At 43.9% G+C, this 16,869-nt stretch overlaps 1 protein-coding gene across 3 annotated transcripts in view; it reads right to left on the minus strand.

Moving 5' to 3' along the window:
* Adarb2 (adenosine deaminase RNA specific B2) overlaps window positions 1-16,869 on the minus strand; it is a 550,519-nt gene that overhangs the window by 56,184 nt on the left and 477,466 nt on the right. For 2 of the 3 annotated variants that reach the window (NM_133302.2, XM_017600442.3), the window contains 2 exon segments: window positions 1,900-2,051; window positions 5,823-5,991. The exons of the other annotated variant lie outside the window; for it this stretch is intronic. In NM_133302.2, coding sequence (NP_579836.1) covers window positions 1,900-2,051; window positions 5,823-5,991 — 321 coding nt within the window. 3 annotated transcript variants of the gene reach the window in all.

Raw genomic sequence — 16,869 nt, forward strand, 5'->3', positions numbered from 1 at the left:
TGTATAGTCTTTAGGTAGTGGCTTAGTCCGTGGAAGCTCTGGTTGCTTGGCATTGTTGTTCATATGGGGTCTCAAGCCCCTTCAAGCTCTTTCGGTCCTTTCTCTGATTCCTTCAACGGGGGTCCTGTTCTCAGTTCAGTGGTTTGTTGCTGGCATTCGCCTCTGTATTTGCTGTATTCTGACTGTGTCTCTCAGGAGAGATCTACATCCAGCTCCTGTCGGCCTGCCCTTCTTTGCTTCATCCATCTTGTCTAATTGGGTGGCTGTATATGTGTGGGCCACTCTTAATGGATCTGAAACACCATGGTATCATTGGGAGTGGTGGAAAACAGGAGGCGGAGCCTTTGGAAGAAGAAAGTCACTGGAGTTGTGTCCTTGGGGTTACATTGCCTTCTTATTTTAAATTGTCTATTTAGAAAGTGAATGGCAGAACCAAACTGAAGCAAGAATGAGAAAAGGAAACACAGTATCAGAGAAACTACAGGAACAGCCCGCAGAGGGTGAGGGAATGGTGATGCCCCGGCCAACATCATAGTAGACAGAGCCTTGGGTCAAGGGAAATGGGAAAGGTTTAAGTGATGTGAGATCACACAGACAATCCTTTCCAACCCTAAAGCTTCAAAAATAAAAAGGTGTGTGTGTGTCTGTGTGTCTGTGTGTGTGTGTGTGTGTGTGTGTGTGTGTGCGTGTGCGAGCGCGCGGTATGATGGGAACTTTCTTTGCAAGCTTGAAGACCATGCAGAGCTGGGTGCAGTATTGCACATCTATAATCTCAGTATTTCTAGAATGAGATTGAAGGCTGAGAGAAGAGAATCTCCCAAGCTCATGGACCAGTGAGTCTAGCACACACAGCCATGAACAAAGAACGTGAATCTGTCTCAAACAAAGTGGAGGGTGAGTCTAATGCTGAGATTGTCTTCTGATTCCTGCAGGTATACTGTGTGCCTGTGCACATGGATGCATATACATGCACACACATCATACTTACAAACAGACAAACAAACAAACAAACAAGTGGTCATCTGATCTCTACAGGTATACTGTGCACCTGTGTGTGTGCCTATGCACACACATACATGCACACACATAATGCACACACATACATGCACACACATCATACTTACACATAAATAAATAATAAATAAGGGAAGATCTAAAATAGAAAAAGTTTGGAAGTGTGTATGTGTGGTATGCACACAAATGTATGTGAGATGTGTGCATGTTACAATAGTAGAATCATTTAATAGATGATCATACAGTGATGCAAAAATAGAACTAGCATCATTTAAGTGAGAAGATGAGAGTCCTTGACTTTTCTCTCGGAGCCTCAAGATGCAGTGGCATCAACAGTACTGAAGAGGTATGGATGTCCGCCTTGTCCTCCTTCCCAGGACTACACAGTGGTGCTGAAGGTGACTGGAGCTGTAGGTCCTACTGAAGTGTTTAGCAATGGAATTTTTAAGTTAATTGACACTACACTGGCCCCTGGCTATGTTGCAAAAGTTGAGTTTCTTTCTCACCCAAGTTGCAGACGAAGGCAAAAAAAAAAAGAGAGCTAGCTTGAGCTTGCTTCCTCCCCCCCATAGAATTCTCATTTGCTTTCTCTTTGGTTCCATTTTCCAGCCTGGGATATAGGGAATGTCTGACCTATTAAAACAGAGCAGAGTGCTACGGCAATTAAATTGCTAATTTTAGACCCCGGACTACTTTTCTGCCAATGACTTGAGCATTTCAGACCGGGGTTTTGGAGTTATCTAGCTAATTGTAGCTATGATTCACTTCTATCCATCCCCACTACACATACGATGCCTAGACCAAGATGGCCTGGGCCAGAGCTTAGCCAGAAGAAACCTGGGCTGGCATTGTTTACTGACAAAAGGGAAATACGTATTTTCTTACAGTCTGTGGTGATTTCATAGGGAGAGTTGAGTCTGGCGTCTCCACAAGGGGATGTGCTCACGTAGAGGTGGAAGAGGATGTTTTCTCGCAGCCTGTAGCCTCCTTCCTTTACACGGATGAATATTGATCTCTCGGGGTCCTCTTGATGCTTGCTATGGACACAAAGAGGATGTAGGTCACTTACAAGAAAACAAATGGAGATGTCCCAACAGGAGCTTGCTTTTGTCTTGTTTCGTGGAGTTACCAGTTCCCCAGTTTTACTTCTTGAACGCTCACATGCTGTTTGGCCCTTGCATGAACACTTTGGAAACAGACCACAACCCCAAGCAGCAGAACTGTTTCCTGTTTCTATCTCCACCCTCCCTGACCATTCACACTTTAGCTCGCTCTCTCTCTCGCTCTCGCTCTCTCTCTCTTGTGTGTATGTGTGTGTGTGTGTGTGTGTGTGTGTGTGTGTGTGTGTGTGTTTATGTGTGTAGGTTAGAGGAAAACCTCAGTTGTTATTCCTCAGATTTCAGATGACACACCCACCTTTTTTTTTTTTTTTTGACACAGGTTCTCTCTGTCTGGAACTCACTTAGGCTAGGGTGGCTAATGAGCCTCAGGGATTTGCCTCTCCCTCCTCAGCTCTGGAATTACAAGCATGTGCCATTATGTCTGGCTGTTTGTTTGTTTGTTTGTTTAAAGCATGGATTCTAAGTGTCACATTCTGGTCCTCATTCTGTGTGACTGTTACTCTACAAACTGAAGTGTCTCTTCAGCTACTACACTGTAAAAAAGTTTATCTTTTATAAGCCAGTTATCTACCACAAAACCATAATCCTCCATGCTTGCAAGGCTCCATTCATGGAGTGTCTTGGGGCACTACTGACTAAAGTAGTCTTAGTGGGTACCAATGTGTATAGTTGAGGGAAGAGGGATTTTTAAGCAGTGTCTGAGCTTGGGCACCATCGGAGTAGGTGGAAACAGCAAACAATGCAGAACTGGCTTTTCTTTTCATCCAGGGTAGATCTTGAATAAACCTATGCCTTCTAATCTTGGAGCTTTGTATTCCTCTCGCTCCAGGAAAACCTTCTTCATTGTCCCTAAGCGCACATCTGAGCACCCAGGCCTCCCAAGGGGAGTGATGATACATAATGGGTACTGAACAACTGAGCTGCACTTTCTCTCCTGGACTCCTTGCAAGTCTCTGGAGGTACGTTCTTTGCCATTTTTGCTGTTTATACACGTTCTACCCCATTGGTGATGGATTCTGTGTTGCAGGGCCTTGAGATTTCACATGCAGATGATTGAACATGTTCTCCTCAGGAAACCTTGAGGCTGTGACAAGTTCATGTGTTACCACCTCTTTCCTTCTGCCCAAGTGAACTCCTTATCATGTGTGGATCTTCTTCCACAGGCCTGGGAATGTCTTGGTCCCCAGTGCAGCGCCAGGCCCATTGAGGGAAACGTTACTTGTACTTGAGGACCTTTGCAGCCATTGCTGGTACACTCATGCTGAGCACGGGTGGGATGTGACTGTCTTTGACTTTTCCAGACAGTTGTGAAAGTACCCAAAATGCATCCAAATCTCAGCAAAACTGGCCGAATGAATTGTCTTCTGTGACGGAGACACATCCCAACTTGAGCAACTGGGTATTCAGTGGAAATCCTTCCCCACACTTGAGGAATTTCCAGCTTTCATTTCTTCCGTTTGACCCCTCACCAGTGGAATGGGTGTGGCAATAGATCATGCTGCTGTGCATGGCCCAGAGTCTCAGATAAAAACTAGTTGGCTGTATTAAGGTATTAAGGTATTGCCTCTATTCGAGTCTGTTTGGCATCTGTTTAGGCCTTCCTTTCATTTGTATGACTTCTGCACATGCTAACGGGTTCACATGAGTGAGCCACTGACTAAAGCCCCTCTGAGATGCCATTATTAGTGGATTTGAGGAACCCAGTTTCAGAGGATAAGAAAGGGCAGCTGGTAGATGCAGGGGAAGAACATTCTGTCAAAGAGACCCATAGCAATTAAACTACTGTGACTAGCTTGGTTCAGGAATGTGTATGAAGTGTCACATGACCAAATCTACCTGTGTTTCTACAGGGCTTTGATGTGTCTTCCAGAGAGACTTCATATGGCAGCCTGCTTTTCCTTAATGGCTGCCATGATGACATCAGAAACTCTAGCATTGGAGCACGTTTCTTAGTATCTCTTCACTCCAGAAATCCTTATTAAAATGTATATGGGAGGCTTGAGAGATAGCTTGGAAACCATAAGGATCCAAGTTTGTTCCCCAGAACCTATGAAAAATACAACCTAGCTCTGTTGGAATGTGTTGAAAGTGGGAATGAGATCCCACATCCAGAAAGGCAGCGAGACAGGGCCGATTCCCATGCCTCAACAGCCAATCAGCCTACTTTATTTGGGGAGTTTCAGGTCACTGAGATGTCCTGTCTCAAAACAAACAAGATAGATGGCTTCTGAGGAATGACATCTGAGGTTGTTCTTTGACGTCCACATGCACACATACACACACAAACACACAAGTACACACATGCACACACATGTATATGCACACATAAAATGTGTGTGTGTGTGTGTGTGTGTGTGTGTGTCTAACCAGGAAAGAGGTGAGATCTTGAAGCCTGTCAATATTGATTTTAGTCACATTGACATCTAGAAGTCTAGAGAATGGAACGTATTTGGTAGTGTGGGTATGTGAGAAGAACCTAGGCCATCAGGACAGAGTAATTTGACTTTGTAGGGTGAGGCCTACCAAGTATTGACCATCTATATCAAGATGGCCACTGTGTATTTTGTAAGAGTAGTTTGCCTTTGGTTTGCACAATGCAAATAAGCATGGTCTGGAAATGAGGACTAGGGACAAGAAATAAAATGACTTATGAGCCTGGCACCTGAGAGATGGCCCTAACTCATCACCAAGAACCCTACACTGTCTAAGAAACTCTGCTGGGGAGAGATTCTCAAAACTACACTGACCAGAGAGCAGAGGGGGACCCTTTTCCCTTTGCAAAAATAACTGAACTGTGAGCCCTGCTTGAAGTGGACACGATTTTGTCAGAATTGAGTAGAGGTGTCAGTGTCAACTGGGTACCTTCTCATGGCTGAAATGAAACTTTTACCAGAGAGCAAGCACATCGATCCAAATCATCTCACATTGCACCAAACACTCGTTCAGTTCAATCGATGGAATTATAGTTCCAGAGGGCAATGACTCCTGTTTCCCAAGAGATAGTGAAATCACTGTTTCTTTGCTCCCTCCCCACTTCTTCCCCCTCTTTCTCTTTCCTTCTTCTTTTTTCCCCACTGTCTTTCTCTGACCTGACCTCTCCCTTCTTGAGTGGTTGCTCTTTTTGTAAGAAAACCTCTGTGATCTGAATTGTGAACTGTTGTCTTTTCCCATTACAGTTTATAATTTGAGTAGCTGGCTGTATAAACAACTTATTGAAGGTGTGGAAGTCCCAGGAATGGCTGTTTGACATTTGAGTTTCATAAAGGAAGTTGTTGTTTGAAGGACGTTGTAGTAGCTGTCCAAATGTTTTAATTGAAAAATAACCAAAATTGAATGAGTCGTGGCAAGGTGTATTCCTGTATATCTATGCCTGAGAACTTCCGTGTGGTGATGATGTGTGTAACCTGAAGGCGAACAGGATACTTCTTCGAATAAAATGTTGCGTATAATGCAGACATCTGGAAATTTAACACATCAATGTCTGTGTGGTACTCAAAGGGTGTTCCGAGTCTGAATAAAAATAGATACTATGTGGTCCACAGTCACTTACTGTGTATGGAAACTGACAAGATAAGTGAATGACACATTCTGAGCTGGCTGTAGGTCTCCTTTCCACTACCTGGTTGTCTGGCTTCTTGCTAGCTAAGTGAGGTGTGTCAGTCCAGCCCATGCCAGGGGCCCCTTTACCTCAAGTGCAGCTCCAGCTGAGTGTAGAGGAAGTGAAGAAATGCTCGCCTTGCCACAATCTCAGCGTGACAGTCGTTGACAACCAGCCCCTGGTCACTGATGTGCTCACCGCTGATACACTTGGTCCCAGAGGACAGAACGATGACCTGTGCTTGTTTGGTGTCCAAGCCTAGGGGACACAGAGGGTGCTCAGAATAGCTTAGGCTTCAAGGACCCCACTGTAGGGGCTGTAGACACCAGCACTTAAATGGCTGACATCTATATAATATAGTGATTAATCTTCATTGTTGACTATATTTAAAATCATATAGGAGATTGTTAGACATGCCTCAGGGTGTATTTATGTTTCCAACAATGACCAACTGATGAAGAAGTTTCATTCCGAATGTGATGGCACCATTCTTTGTGCTGGGAACCTTCATGGAACAAAAGAGGGTAAAGAAAAAGCAAGTGGAGTATTGTAGTGGTTTTATTATGCTTGGCTCAAGGAGTGGCACTATTTGGAGGTGTGGCCTTCTTGGAGTAAGTGTGACCTTGTTGGAGGAAGTGTGCCACTGTGGGTGTGGGCTTTTAGATCCTCATTCTAGCTGCTTGGAAGCCAATCTTTTCCTATTTGCCTTTGGAACAAGATGTTAAATTCTCAGCTTCCCCTGCACCACGCATGTCTGGGTGCTGCCATGCTCCCTCCTTGATAATAACAGACTGAACCTCTGAACCTGTAAACCAGCCACAGTTAATGTTGTCCAAGAGTTGCTTTGGTCATGGTGTCTGTTCACAGCAGTAAAACCCTACCTAAGCCAAGTATGGATAATCCTCTTTTCTTGCTTCCCAGCCCACTAAGAAGCAAGATTCTCTATACTATTATGCCATCCCCAGAAACAATGGGCTGACGTCTCTGAAACCACAAAAGTAACTAATTCCTCCCTTTAAATAGTTCTCAGCTATGTTGTACAGCCATGCAGAAGTCAAGTGCTGGGTTGATATACATCATTCTGAGAGCTGGGACTAAGAGCAGCCTGGTCATCCTTGATTTTTGCCCCAGTGGCTGATGATCTGGTAGGAAGTAAGGATTTTATTTTTGTTGTAGTAGAAGCCTGTGGAAATATTGATATTTGAGAGAAAGAAGAGACAGTCATAGCCAAACCTATCTCTTGGGGGAGAAAAAGGGGCCACTGCAGGGGTTCCTGCTGATACTTAAAAAGGTTGGGCTCTCAATCATGTGTGCTTTAACAGCACGAATCCAACCTTCAAAAGTTTTGCCACAGGTCCCTGCCCTCCAGAATGACAGCAATATCCTCTCTGTGAGAGTCACTGATGGGGAAGTGTTTGACACAGAACGTGGTGTGGTGACCACACGAAGGACTTCTGGCCTGACCTCTGCCCTGCAGGAACATTTACATTTTCTGTGGAGAGGTGGCCCAAAGCATGACTTGAATATATGTCTGTCAGAGGCTCATGCATTTGAAAGCCTACTCACTCGGTAGCAGTGCTGTTCGGGAAGGTCGTGGAACATTTAGAAGGTGGAATCTCATTGGTTCACCAAGGACAGGATTGTCATTTTATAGCTGGCCACATTTTCTAGTTTCTGTCTGCTTTCTGACCATGGGTGCAACATAGCCAACCATCTTTTGCTGTTATACCTTCCTGCCTTTAGAACTGTAGGCCACAATAAACTTGTCCTTCCTTATGTCGTTTCTTGTCAGGTATTTTGCCACAACAATGGGAAGAGCTACTAGGATACAAGATGTTGGGGAGACACCTGTGCCTACTTGTTGTCTATGAATGTTGGCTTTTATTTCCTTCAGCTTTCAGGAACCATGTGAATAGTAGAATTCAGATGACCTCATTTCTTCACCTTCTATCCAGAGTGTGTTTCCCTGTCTAAGTCCTCCTTATCTCTGCCCTTTGTCTCACTCAGCACACTTGAGCACTGTGGGGATACCTGCCCTTCAAAGTCTAGTGTCTCAGTAGAGGTAAGTGACTCAGTAGAGTACTGAGGTTTTTATGTCAGTAGAGGTCTGCCCTGAAGCTGAAACAAGGATCAGTAGTTTGGAACACTCAAGAGTGTGTGTTTTATGTACATCTTGTACCTCAGGGGCAAGGTGAAAGTAGAACATGGCTATGGGGTCGATGTTTAGGTTGCTTGGGGGCATGGAAGTGTGAAGGTATGTGACAGGGCACAGGGTCAAGTTCAGAACATGCCCACTCTATAGTTATATTTTATAGGCTGTGGCTGTGGCTGAGGCTGAGGCTGAGGCTGAGGCTGAGGCTGAGGAAGCAATGTCTAAGGTGAGCACTCCTCCTGTTGGTTGTCCTGTTTATGATTGGAGACCACAACAACAGGGAAGGGTCAGTGTAGACAGAATGACCGGTCCTACCCTGAGACTACCACAACTGACAGCAGCCTTGCGAAGGAGCTTTGAGCTATGCCCATGGAAGCTACCTGGGATCTGGACTTGGCTCTGATCTCATTCCAGAGGTGGGGGGTGGTTTGCTGTGATTTAGGGGCACATGTCTATGTGTATATCCTGACTCTTCAAATGTCTTTTTCCTTCGTATTTGTGCAGTGCACGTAGCACTGTAACTACAGAAGAGCATTTAAAATGTTCTACAGTTTTACACATGTGTTATAATACATCCCAATTACATTAATCTCTTCAGCCTTTCTTTTCCTCATCTGACCCTCACCAGCTTCCCCTTTTCGGGTAAGTATCCAATGTCTCACTTTCACGTCTTTCTGTTTCGTTTTTGGTTTACTTTGAGACTCTTATGATCATGGGTAGATGGGTATCGACTGGAGCAAGGGCACTCACTAGTATGGTCACACCGCTGAAGACAATGGCTTCTCAGGGAGGGGCCAGCCCACTTGAGTCCCTCCCTCATCTATGATGGAATATTGATGGGCCCACTCTCGTGCAGGCGGCTGCAGCTGCTGTGAGCTCATGAGTGCGGTGGCCATGTCAGCATGTCAGCATTTCATGTCTCTGATCTCTCTTGTCGGGCTCATGCTAAGGGTACTTTAATACAAGCATATACTACACATCGGATACATTTTCTCTATAAGCTCTACACTCACTGTTCTCATTCAATCTTATTACTGTCCCCTTTCTCCCTAGACACTTCTGAATCTATTTTTTATGTCACATATATATGTATGATATATTTATCAATGCCTATTATTATAGATACCATTATGTTTATATAGATAACTAAAACCATATATATATGCATACATGTATATAAAATATATACATATCATACATGTATCATGTATATGAGTACATATGTGCATATACATGTATATATACATACATATATCACATACATTTCATAGCATATATGATATATGTATGTATATACATACATATATATGATTTTAGGTGTCTCTATAAAAATCTTTATTTCCCAATCTTACACCTAAGAATAATGTCCCAAATTTATAATATCAATGGAAATGAAGGGAGATTCACACTGGAAGTCTTATCCTCTTCCAGGAGCTGTGGGGATAGATGAGAGGAAGCAGGAAGCAGAACTTCCTTCTGCTCATATCCAGACCTTTCTCTGTCTGAGAGTTGACTCTCCTCCCAGCTCTGTGAGGTTGCACAGAGCCACCAAGGGGGCATCTGCAGTTTTTTCTCTCCTCGATGGTCTATTTGGGGTCACAGAACTGCTGATCTTTGGGACTTATAAAACCCAAGAAACATTTTTTTTTGTGGAATGATTTATAGAAGGATGAAAGTGAGCTTCTGCCTGTGACCAATGGAAAGAATTATAACATATCTGTCAGCATTGCCAGAGGCAGTTTGTAAAATACCTCCAGTTATCATCACCGTTGTTTAGAATCTCTCAATGCATGGTGAAAACAGAGCATTCAGAGGCTACATTTACTGAACGGCTACTTTAAAAAAAGTCTCTTTGAGGTGTCAGAGATATGGTTCAGTGAGTATACTGCTTGTGCAGATATGAGGATCAGATCTGAGTTTGCATCCTCAAAAGTAACCCCAGCACTCCTGCAGTGGGTGAACTGGGAAGTGAGGACTGGAGAAGTCCTGGGAGCTTATACGTAGGGCAGCTAGCCTGCAGGGGCAAATAAGAGACCCCGTTTCAACAAGGTGGGAAGTTAGGACTCACACTAGAGGATATACACATACATACTCAGAGAGAAGGGGGAGAGAGAGAGAGAGAGAGAGAGAGAGAGAGAGAGAGAGAGAGAGAGCGAGAGAGAGAGCGCAGAGAGCACCTTGCACTCAGGCATGATGCATACTGGTGCATATAAAGCTCCCTAAATAACCAGTCTCTGACCAATAAAAGGGGGGCTACTCTCTTCCTTGGCTATCTCAAAATTTTTACCCCCACCTCCCAAATTAGATCAACCGTTAGACGTTGACAGATGGCCTTGCTAACATGAAAAGACATCCTGGATTTTTCAAATGCACTTTCCACAAGGCAATGCCCATTTGCTCATAGCCAAGGGAACGTTGTTAACAAAAATGGCTTGCTGGAAACCTTGAAGACAAACCCTAAATTTAAGGTCTTTAAAATACTATAAGGGTGACCGCCGTTGGGGAGACTCCAGAGGACTAGGAATCAAAGATTATTCCTCTGCCCTCCTGGGTAAAACTGTAAATACACAGATTCTCCTCTACTCGCTGGTGAATGCCTTGAGAATAGAAACCTGAATTTCCATGAGCTCCTCTGAGAAGGGGCTCCCCAGGAGTCTGTGTAATTAGAGAGATTGCTTCAGCCCCTGTTGGAGAGTCCAATACAAATTAAATTTCCAAGGTCCTGCAACTGAAAGTCAAGGGGATGGGGTCAGGATGCTACCAGCCCTGCTATGTAAGTGTGCACACTGCTGTTCGCTGAGTTTTGAATTCTGTGTAGTATGTGGTGTGTGGTTTGTGCAGAGTGCTGGCTTAGCCTCAGATTTTTTTTTTTTACTGGACTCTGTTAAATTCTTTGATAAATTTATGTATGAACCATTTCTTAAAAGAGAACGATATGTAAATTGGCCCCCCTAGTGGAGCAGAACTTCCATTTTTAATAAGAATTACTTCTCCAAGTGCAAACAGTGAAGAGAGACTTGTAAAGTACTCATGTAGACTTGCTCTAAGTTGAGAGTTGTTCCGTGAGGACTAGATCCTGAGACCTGAGTAACCTCTGTCTCTACTTCCTCCCCGACCCTCCAGCTTGCACCTTCCATTGTGGTACAGAACAGGGACCAGATAGGGAGCAAAGGGAAGATTGTGTAGCTGTGAGAGATCAGAGAGAAACTGAGGAGTGCGGGAAGGGGAAAGGAGGCAACGGAAAAGCATGTATGCACTGGCTGCAGTTAGTAGAGCGTCAGTCCACTGTCCTCTGCTATGACGCTAAAGCAGCTGACTGGGTTGCTTTCTCTCCTGGACAACTCCCCAGCAGAGTCTGCCCCTTTCCTCCTTAGAGAAGCTGAGGGGAGGCTCTCTGCTTCCTACCTACTCATTGCTTGCCTGGCTTCTCAACTTCCGTTTCTTATGAGGCGTCCGGTGTTCAGGACATATCATCTTTCTACTATTGTCCTCGTCCTCTGTGGTGGGATTTAGTTTTTCCCCAGTGATCTTTTGAAGACATGATTAGTTCTCAAGTCAGCAGCTAAAAGCGAAAGTAAAATACAGAATACAAGCAAAACCCCTTACACTTTCTGCCTGCAGGGATAGCTGAAAACAGACACACACCATAAGTGCCTTTCCTTGGGTCCAGGGATCCTCCTGCCTCAGTTGCCCCCTAGGTGAGCTGCCTTCTGGTTGGGTGTCCTGGAGGCAGAGTTGACAGCCATTTGTCAGCAGGGAGCAAGCCAGCCAGCCACCTCTCCCAGGGTGCCTGGGAGCCATTTTCTAATTGAAAGAGTTAACAGGATCCATAGGCTGTTGGGGTACAGTTAATGAGGATACTCTCTTGATGGAGAAAGCATTTTTTTCCCCAGAATCTAGCTTCATTAAAGCTGGTATTTTGAGTGATGCAAACTAACGTGTTTTTAACCTTCCCTTAAAGCACTCAGCGTTCAGATGGCTGGCACATGCGTACCCCAGCTCAGACTACTGTCTGGGAGCAGCCACTGTGGCTCCTGAGGCCCTGGCTTCTTCTGATTCTGTGGAAATTAGAGCTGTAGGAAGAAAAGAGTGTGCTTTCCCTTTGCCCCTCATTAATTCTTAACGCTGCTTGACTCCAGGCTCTGCCATACTTAGTACAATTATGCGGCTCAAGAAATGCATTATTTGCTGATTCACTCTTCATTAATCTCACCCACAACGTGCCAGCACCAAGCTAAGTAACACTAGAGACATAAGACACTTAAGGCACAGCCTTATTCTTTAGCATGTATTTGGGGAGACAGTATAGAAGAGGGTCTGTGAAATATGAGAGAGAGAGAGAGAGAGAGAGAGAGAGAGAGAGAGAGAGAGAGAGATACACTCACACACAGAATCACATTTTCATCATTTTATTCAGTGTTTGAACAGGTCCTGAGAGATGGCATATTGTAGGTAGAATTAGAGAACATGCCTAATCTCCCTCTGTCTCTGTTTCTTTCTTCTTCTTCCCTCTGTCTCTCTGACTCTGTCTTTGTGTCTCTGTCACTGTTTCTCTCTGTCTCTGTCTCTCTGTCTCTCTGTCTCTCTGTCTCTCTGTCTCTCTGTCTCTCTGTCTCTCTCTCTCTCTCTCTCTCTCTCTCTCTGTGTGTGTGTGTGTGTGTGTGTGTGTGTATGTATGTATGTCAGTGAAAAGTTTATTTTGGTACCAGTGGGAGATATGTAAACAAAATGATAGGTGTTAGGCTCAGAAGACAAGTTTCCTCTTGGCAGATGGTATTGAATGCTACCCTTAAGACAGATGCTAGATTTTACATTCTAGATGACAACAGGACCTCTAAGGAACCTTTTGGTCAGGACAGTGACAGCACTGTTCCTGGGTCGGTCCTGTGCAGCTTCAAGGATGAGCAGAGAGAGGAGACTGAGGCGACAGTTAGGGGGCTGCTACAACAATATAGAGTGTAGCCATTGTGCATCAGTGAGCAAATGCCAGAGAAATGGGTAGAAAGAAGATGGCAAGGCGTGAAACAAAAGGATTAGAAAACAAAAACTGGAAGAAGTGAAAGTTAGATGGTCGAGAACTAGATATTATTATGAAAACTCTAGAATGTCTTATTAGGAGCAGCCAAGTTCAACTTCAGTTTGGGGAGAACAGAAGATATTTTTGTGATTCCTCCCCTCAAATACCACAGGGAGTGACACAGTGGCATTATTCCTCTATGGATTTGAAGACAGAGTTCGATATCAAAAATACGAGCAGGAGCGACTCAGTGGCATTATTCCTCTATGGATTGGAAGACAGAGTTCGATATCAAAAATACGAGCAAGAAATTACTAGAGACACAGCTGTATTGAGGCCTCTCAGTAAACAAGTTTTTCTTAAGTCTCTCACCCTACAGTTCTGTAACCATACAGAATTCCCTCAGAGGACTCTCTGGTTCTGTAAGATTGTAGTACTCCCACTCACTGCCAGATAAAGATCATGCTTGTGTCAAAGCAAGAACTAGTTTTCCAGCCTTGTGAATTTTGGTTCCTACGGATGAGTATGGTGTGGCGTAAGTGGGCAGAAGCCGCCCATTGTTGCCTGGGAATGAGTCACATTCTCTTTGTGATATTTTGGTTCCCAGTTTATTCTTGATTCTTAGGGTGTAGAGTGAATGGCCCAATGCAGAGGGGCCTGAAAGCTGAGTGTGCCCCCAGTGTGTCCATCATCTCTATAAATTCATATAAACCATGTGTCTCAGGCCAGTATACACGGAAGCAGAGGCTAATGGAGATTCAAGGAAATAATTTATAATAAATCAGGACAGAGCAGAAGTTGGGGAAGGAAGAGATTTCATTGTAGTCGCAGGCTGACCTCACAGAAAACTCAGAAATATGAAGAATGGGACGTGGCCGTCTGACCACGAGGCAAGGATGTGAGGCTGTGGACTCTGTGTCAGAGACACAAGTGTTCTAAGGGTGCAGGCTTCCTTTGGTCAAGGCATTTGTTAGAAGAACACAGAGCTATGGGCTGTTTCCAGAGGGTGCACAGAACAACAATGCCAGGGCAAGAACCCCAGAAGAGCCTGGCTTCAGTGACAACAGCATTTACTTCCACAGGTAGTGCTGAGATAGATCATCAAATGCAAACAATTGTGGAACCATCATTTGACACGTGTTTTTTGATCAAACCATTTTTCTCTTTAAACGGCCCAAATCTGGGGCTAGAGAGATGGCTCAGTTGTTCAGAGCATTTATTACTCTTCCAGAGGACCCAGGTTCAGTCCCCAGTCCCCACATGGCAGCTCATCTCTAACTCCAGTTCCAGGGAATCTGACACTCTCTTTTGATATCTGTGGGCATCAGGCTCACATGAGGTACAGAGACATACAGGCAACCAAAACACTTATATACATAAAATGAAAAAGAAATAAATCTAAAAAATGGCACAAAACTAAATTCTAGTAAAAGAAATATAGAACATTGTGAGGAAGAAATGTAGAAAAGGGAGAGATGCTGAAGTCTATAAAGTGAACAGAGAAATGAGCAAAGATCTCATCCCCCGAAGGCCTATCTAAAGTTTGTTGAATCCACTGGCCTTTAAAATGTCAGGTAGATGATTTAAAGGATTGTTTGAATATGCTTGGCCCAGGGGGTGGCCCTATTAGGAGGCGTGGCCTTGTTGGAGTAGCTGTGGCTTTGTTGGAGTAGGTGTGTCTTGTTGAAGTGGGTGTGGCCTTGTTGGAGTAGGTGTGGCCTACTTCGGGCGGGGCTTTGAGACACTTCTAACTCCCTGGAAGGCAGTCTTCTCCTCTTTGTCTTTGGAACAAGACGTAGAACTCTCAGCTTTTGGGGCAAGATCCCACCCAGCTAAGCTTATTGCTTAAACGTATTTGCTGTTGAGAGTAGTTATATGGAGGTATTATTATCTGTTTATTGCTTTCATTTGTACTTTTAATCTAGAATGAACCCAGAAATAGAAGACAGAGCCTTTTGATCTGGATCTTGAGGAATAATGGCCATGAAAATCTTAGGTTCAGGTGGGACAGTATAAGCCTTTAATCCCAGAAGATAGAGACAGTAGATCTCCGAGTTCAAGTTCAGCCTGGTATGGAGAGAATTCCAAGCACAGAAAAGCTTAGGTCCAGTCATAGTAGTATATATCTTTAATCCCAGCATTCAGGAAACAAAGCCATACAGATCTCTGAGTTCAAAGTCAATCTACAGAGCAAGTTTCAGGACAGCCAAGCTTAGGCAGTGAAGGAGCTGAAAAACAGAAAGCCGGTGATAATGTAATAGAACAAGGATGTTCTAGCCCCAGCAAACAACAGAACTCAACAGGTTCATCCATGTGACTTTGGCTTTAGAGTCCAGAATAGAAGGAATTATAGGGACAACTGATGCTAGTTAGCTGGAGCTAAGAAATTAGTGGTGATTAAGGAGAGACCAGTGCTATTGAGACGAAATCTTCTGGGAAGTGTTTTCCGAAAGCACAAAGAAGCTGTGCTCCAGAGATAGTCAAGGTTGTACTTGCTGAAGCTGGACCTTGTAATGTGGAAGAATCACCCAGGTGGTACTGGTTTTGAAGGCATGAAGGGGTCATGAAGAACAGCTGAGGCTTGGTACTGTGAGAGGCCAGGGAAAGCCATTGGTGAAGGTGCAGCCTCAGTTGACTGCCCAGAACTGAAGGGGTCATGCAAAGACCATCTGAGATTTGGCACAATGAAGAGAGCCTACAAGAGGCTATTGATGAAGCCTAGCTGCAGTGGAAGACCCCAGCATATTGGAAGTGACAGTATCATGGGGTAATCGCAAAGAGCAGCAGCAGCAGTAGAATGGAGTCAACCAGAGTCTAAAGTGCTACAGAGGATAAAGCTGGAGAAGTGACCCAAGCCTTTGAGAAGCTCAGAAGATTGAGTGTGGATCCCAAACATTGGAACAAGAAGCTATAAAGTTGAAGTTGAAAGAAAACCACAATTAGAGATATTTTTTAAAATTTCAAATAAACTATTATTTAGTAAACATGTAGTATAGCTCATTACTACAAGGTACACTTTTTCCCAGAAATGTGAAAAGAGATTGTGTTTAAAAATACAATACAGAAGGATAACCATGATCAGAGATACAGCACCTGACAAAACCATGATTTTAGATAAAATTTGAAAACAGATCGTATTTAGAATACAGTACAGAACAATGATAATGACCACTGGTGCAGTGTCTGATAAACACATGGCTTTATGGGGAAACATTGGTATCATTTCTGCTGCCTTCAGAAGAATGCCCAGTGTAATTCCATTATTTGGTATCTGCTGAAGCTACTACTTAGCACAAAAGAAAGAAATTAGCGATGCAGTGATTGAAAGGAGCAGGTAATACAAGTGCCCTCTGATTATGCGATGACTGCCTAAGTGGCGCTCTCAAGGGAGTCCAGTTGAAACACTACTAGATGCAGAAGGAGAGTTCAGTAAGCTCAGATACCCAAATCAACAGTTTTCATATATACGCATAACCTCTAGATAGAAACAACACAGCGGAAACAACTCTGTTTTTAAATAGCCACAAAGGAGGTGACAGGGAAAAGGGAAATGGACTGTGAAGACAGAAGCTTTAAACTCCCAGTCATGGGGCTAGAGACACAGAGCAAGCAGTTAAGGATGTTCACCACCAAGCTTGACCACCTGGGTTTGGTCTTCTGAACCCATGTGGTGAAAAAGGACTCCTGCAAGTTGTTCTCTGAAATCTCTGGTGTGTCATGGCACTCTCTAAAAATGTAAAATGAAAAACCTCTTCTTGAGGCCACTGACAATAGTGGAACTCATAGATAGATACCTTATATTCTTAGATTAAGGAAGATTAAGCCCCATAAATTTCCTCTCCATTGATTATACGGTTGTGATTCTAACGGAAACAGCAAGACTGCTTTATTTTAGACCGTGACACCTACTTGAAGTGTAGTTTGATTATTCTTTATTTAAACTAGAAAATAGATTCTACAGAGAAAC

The sequence above is a fragment of the Rattus norvegicus genome, chromosome 17 (assembly GCF_036323735.1).
Source record: "Rattus norvegicus strain BN/NHsdMcwi chromosome 17, GRCr8, whole genome shotgun sequence".
Lineage (NCBI taxonomy): Eukaryota > Metazoa > Chordata > Mammalia > Rodentia > Muridae > Rattus > Rattus norvegicus.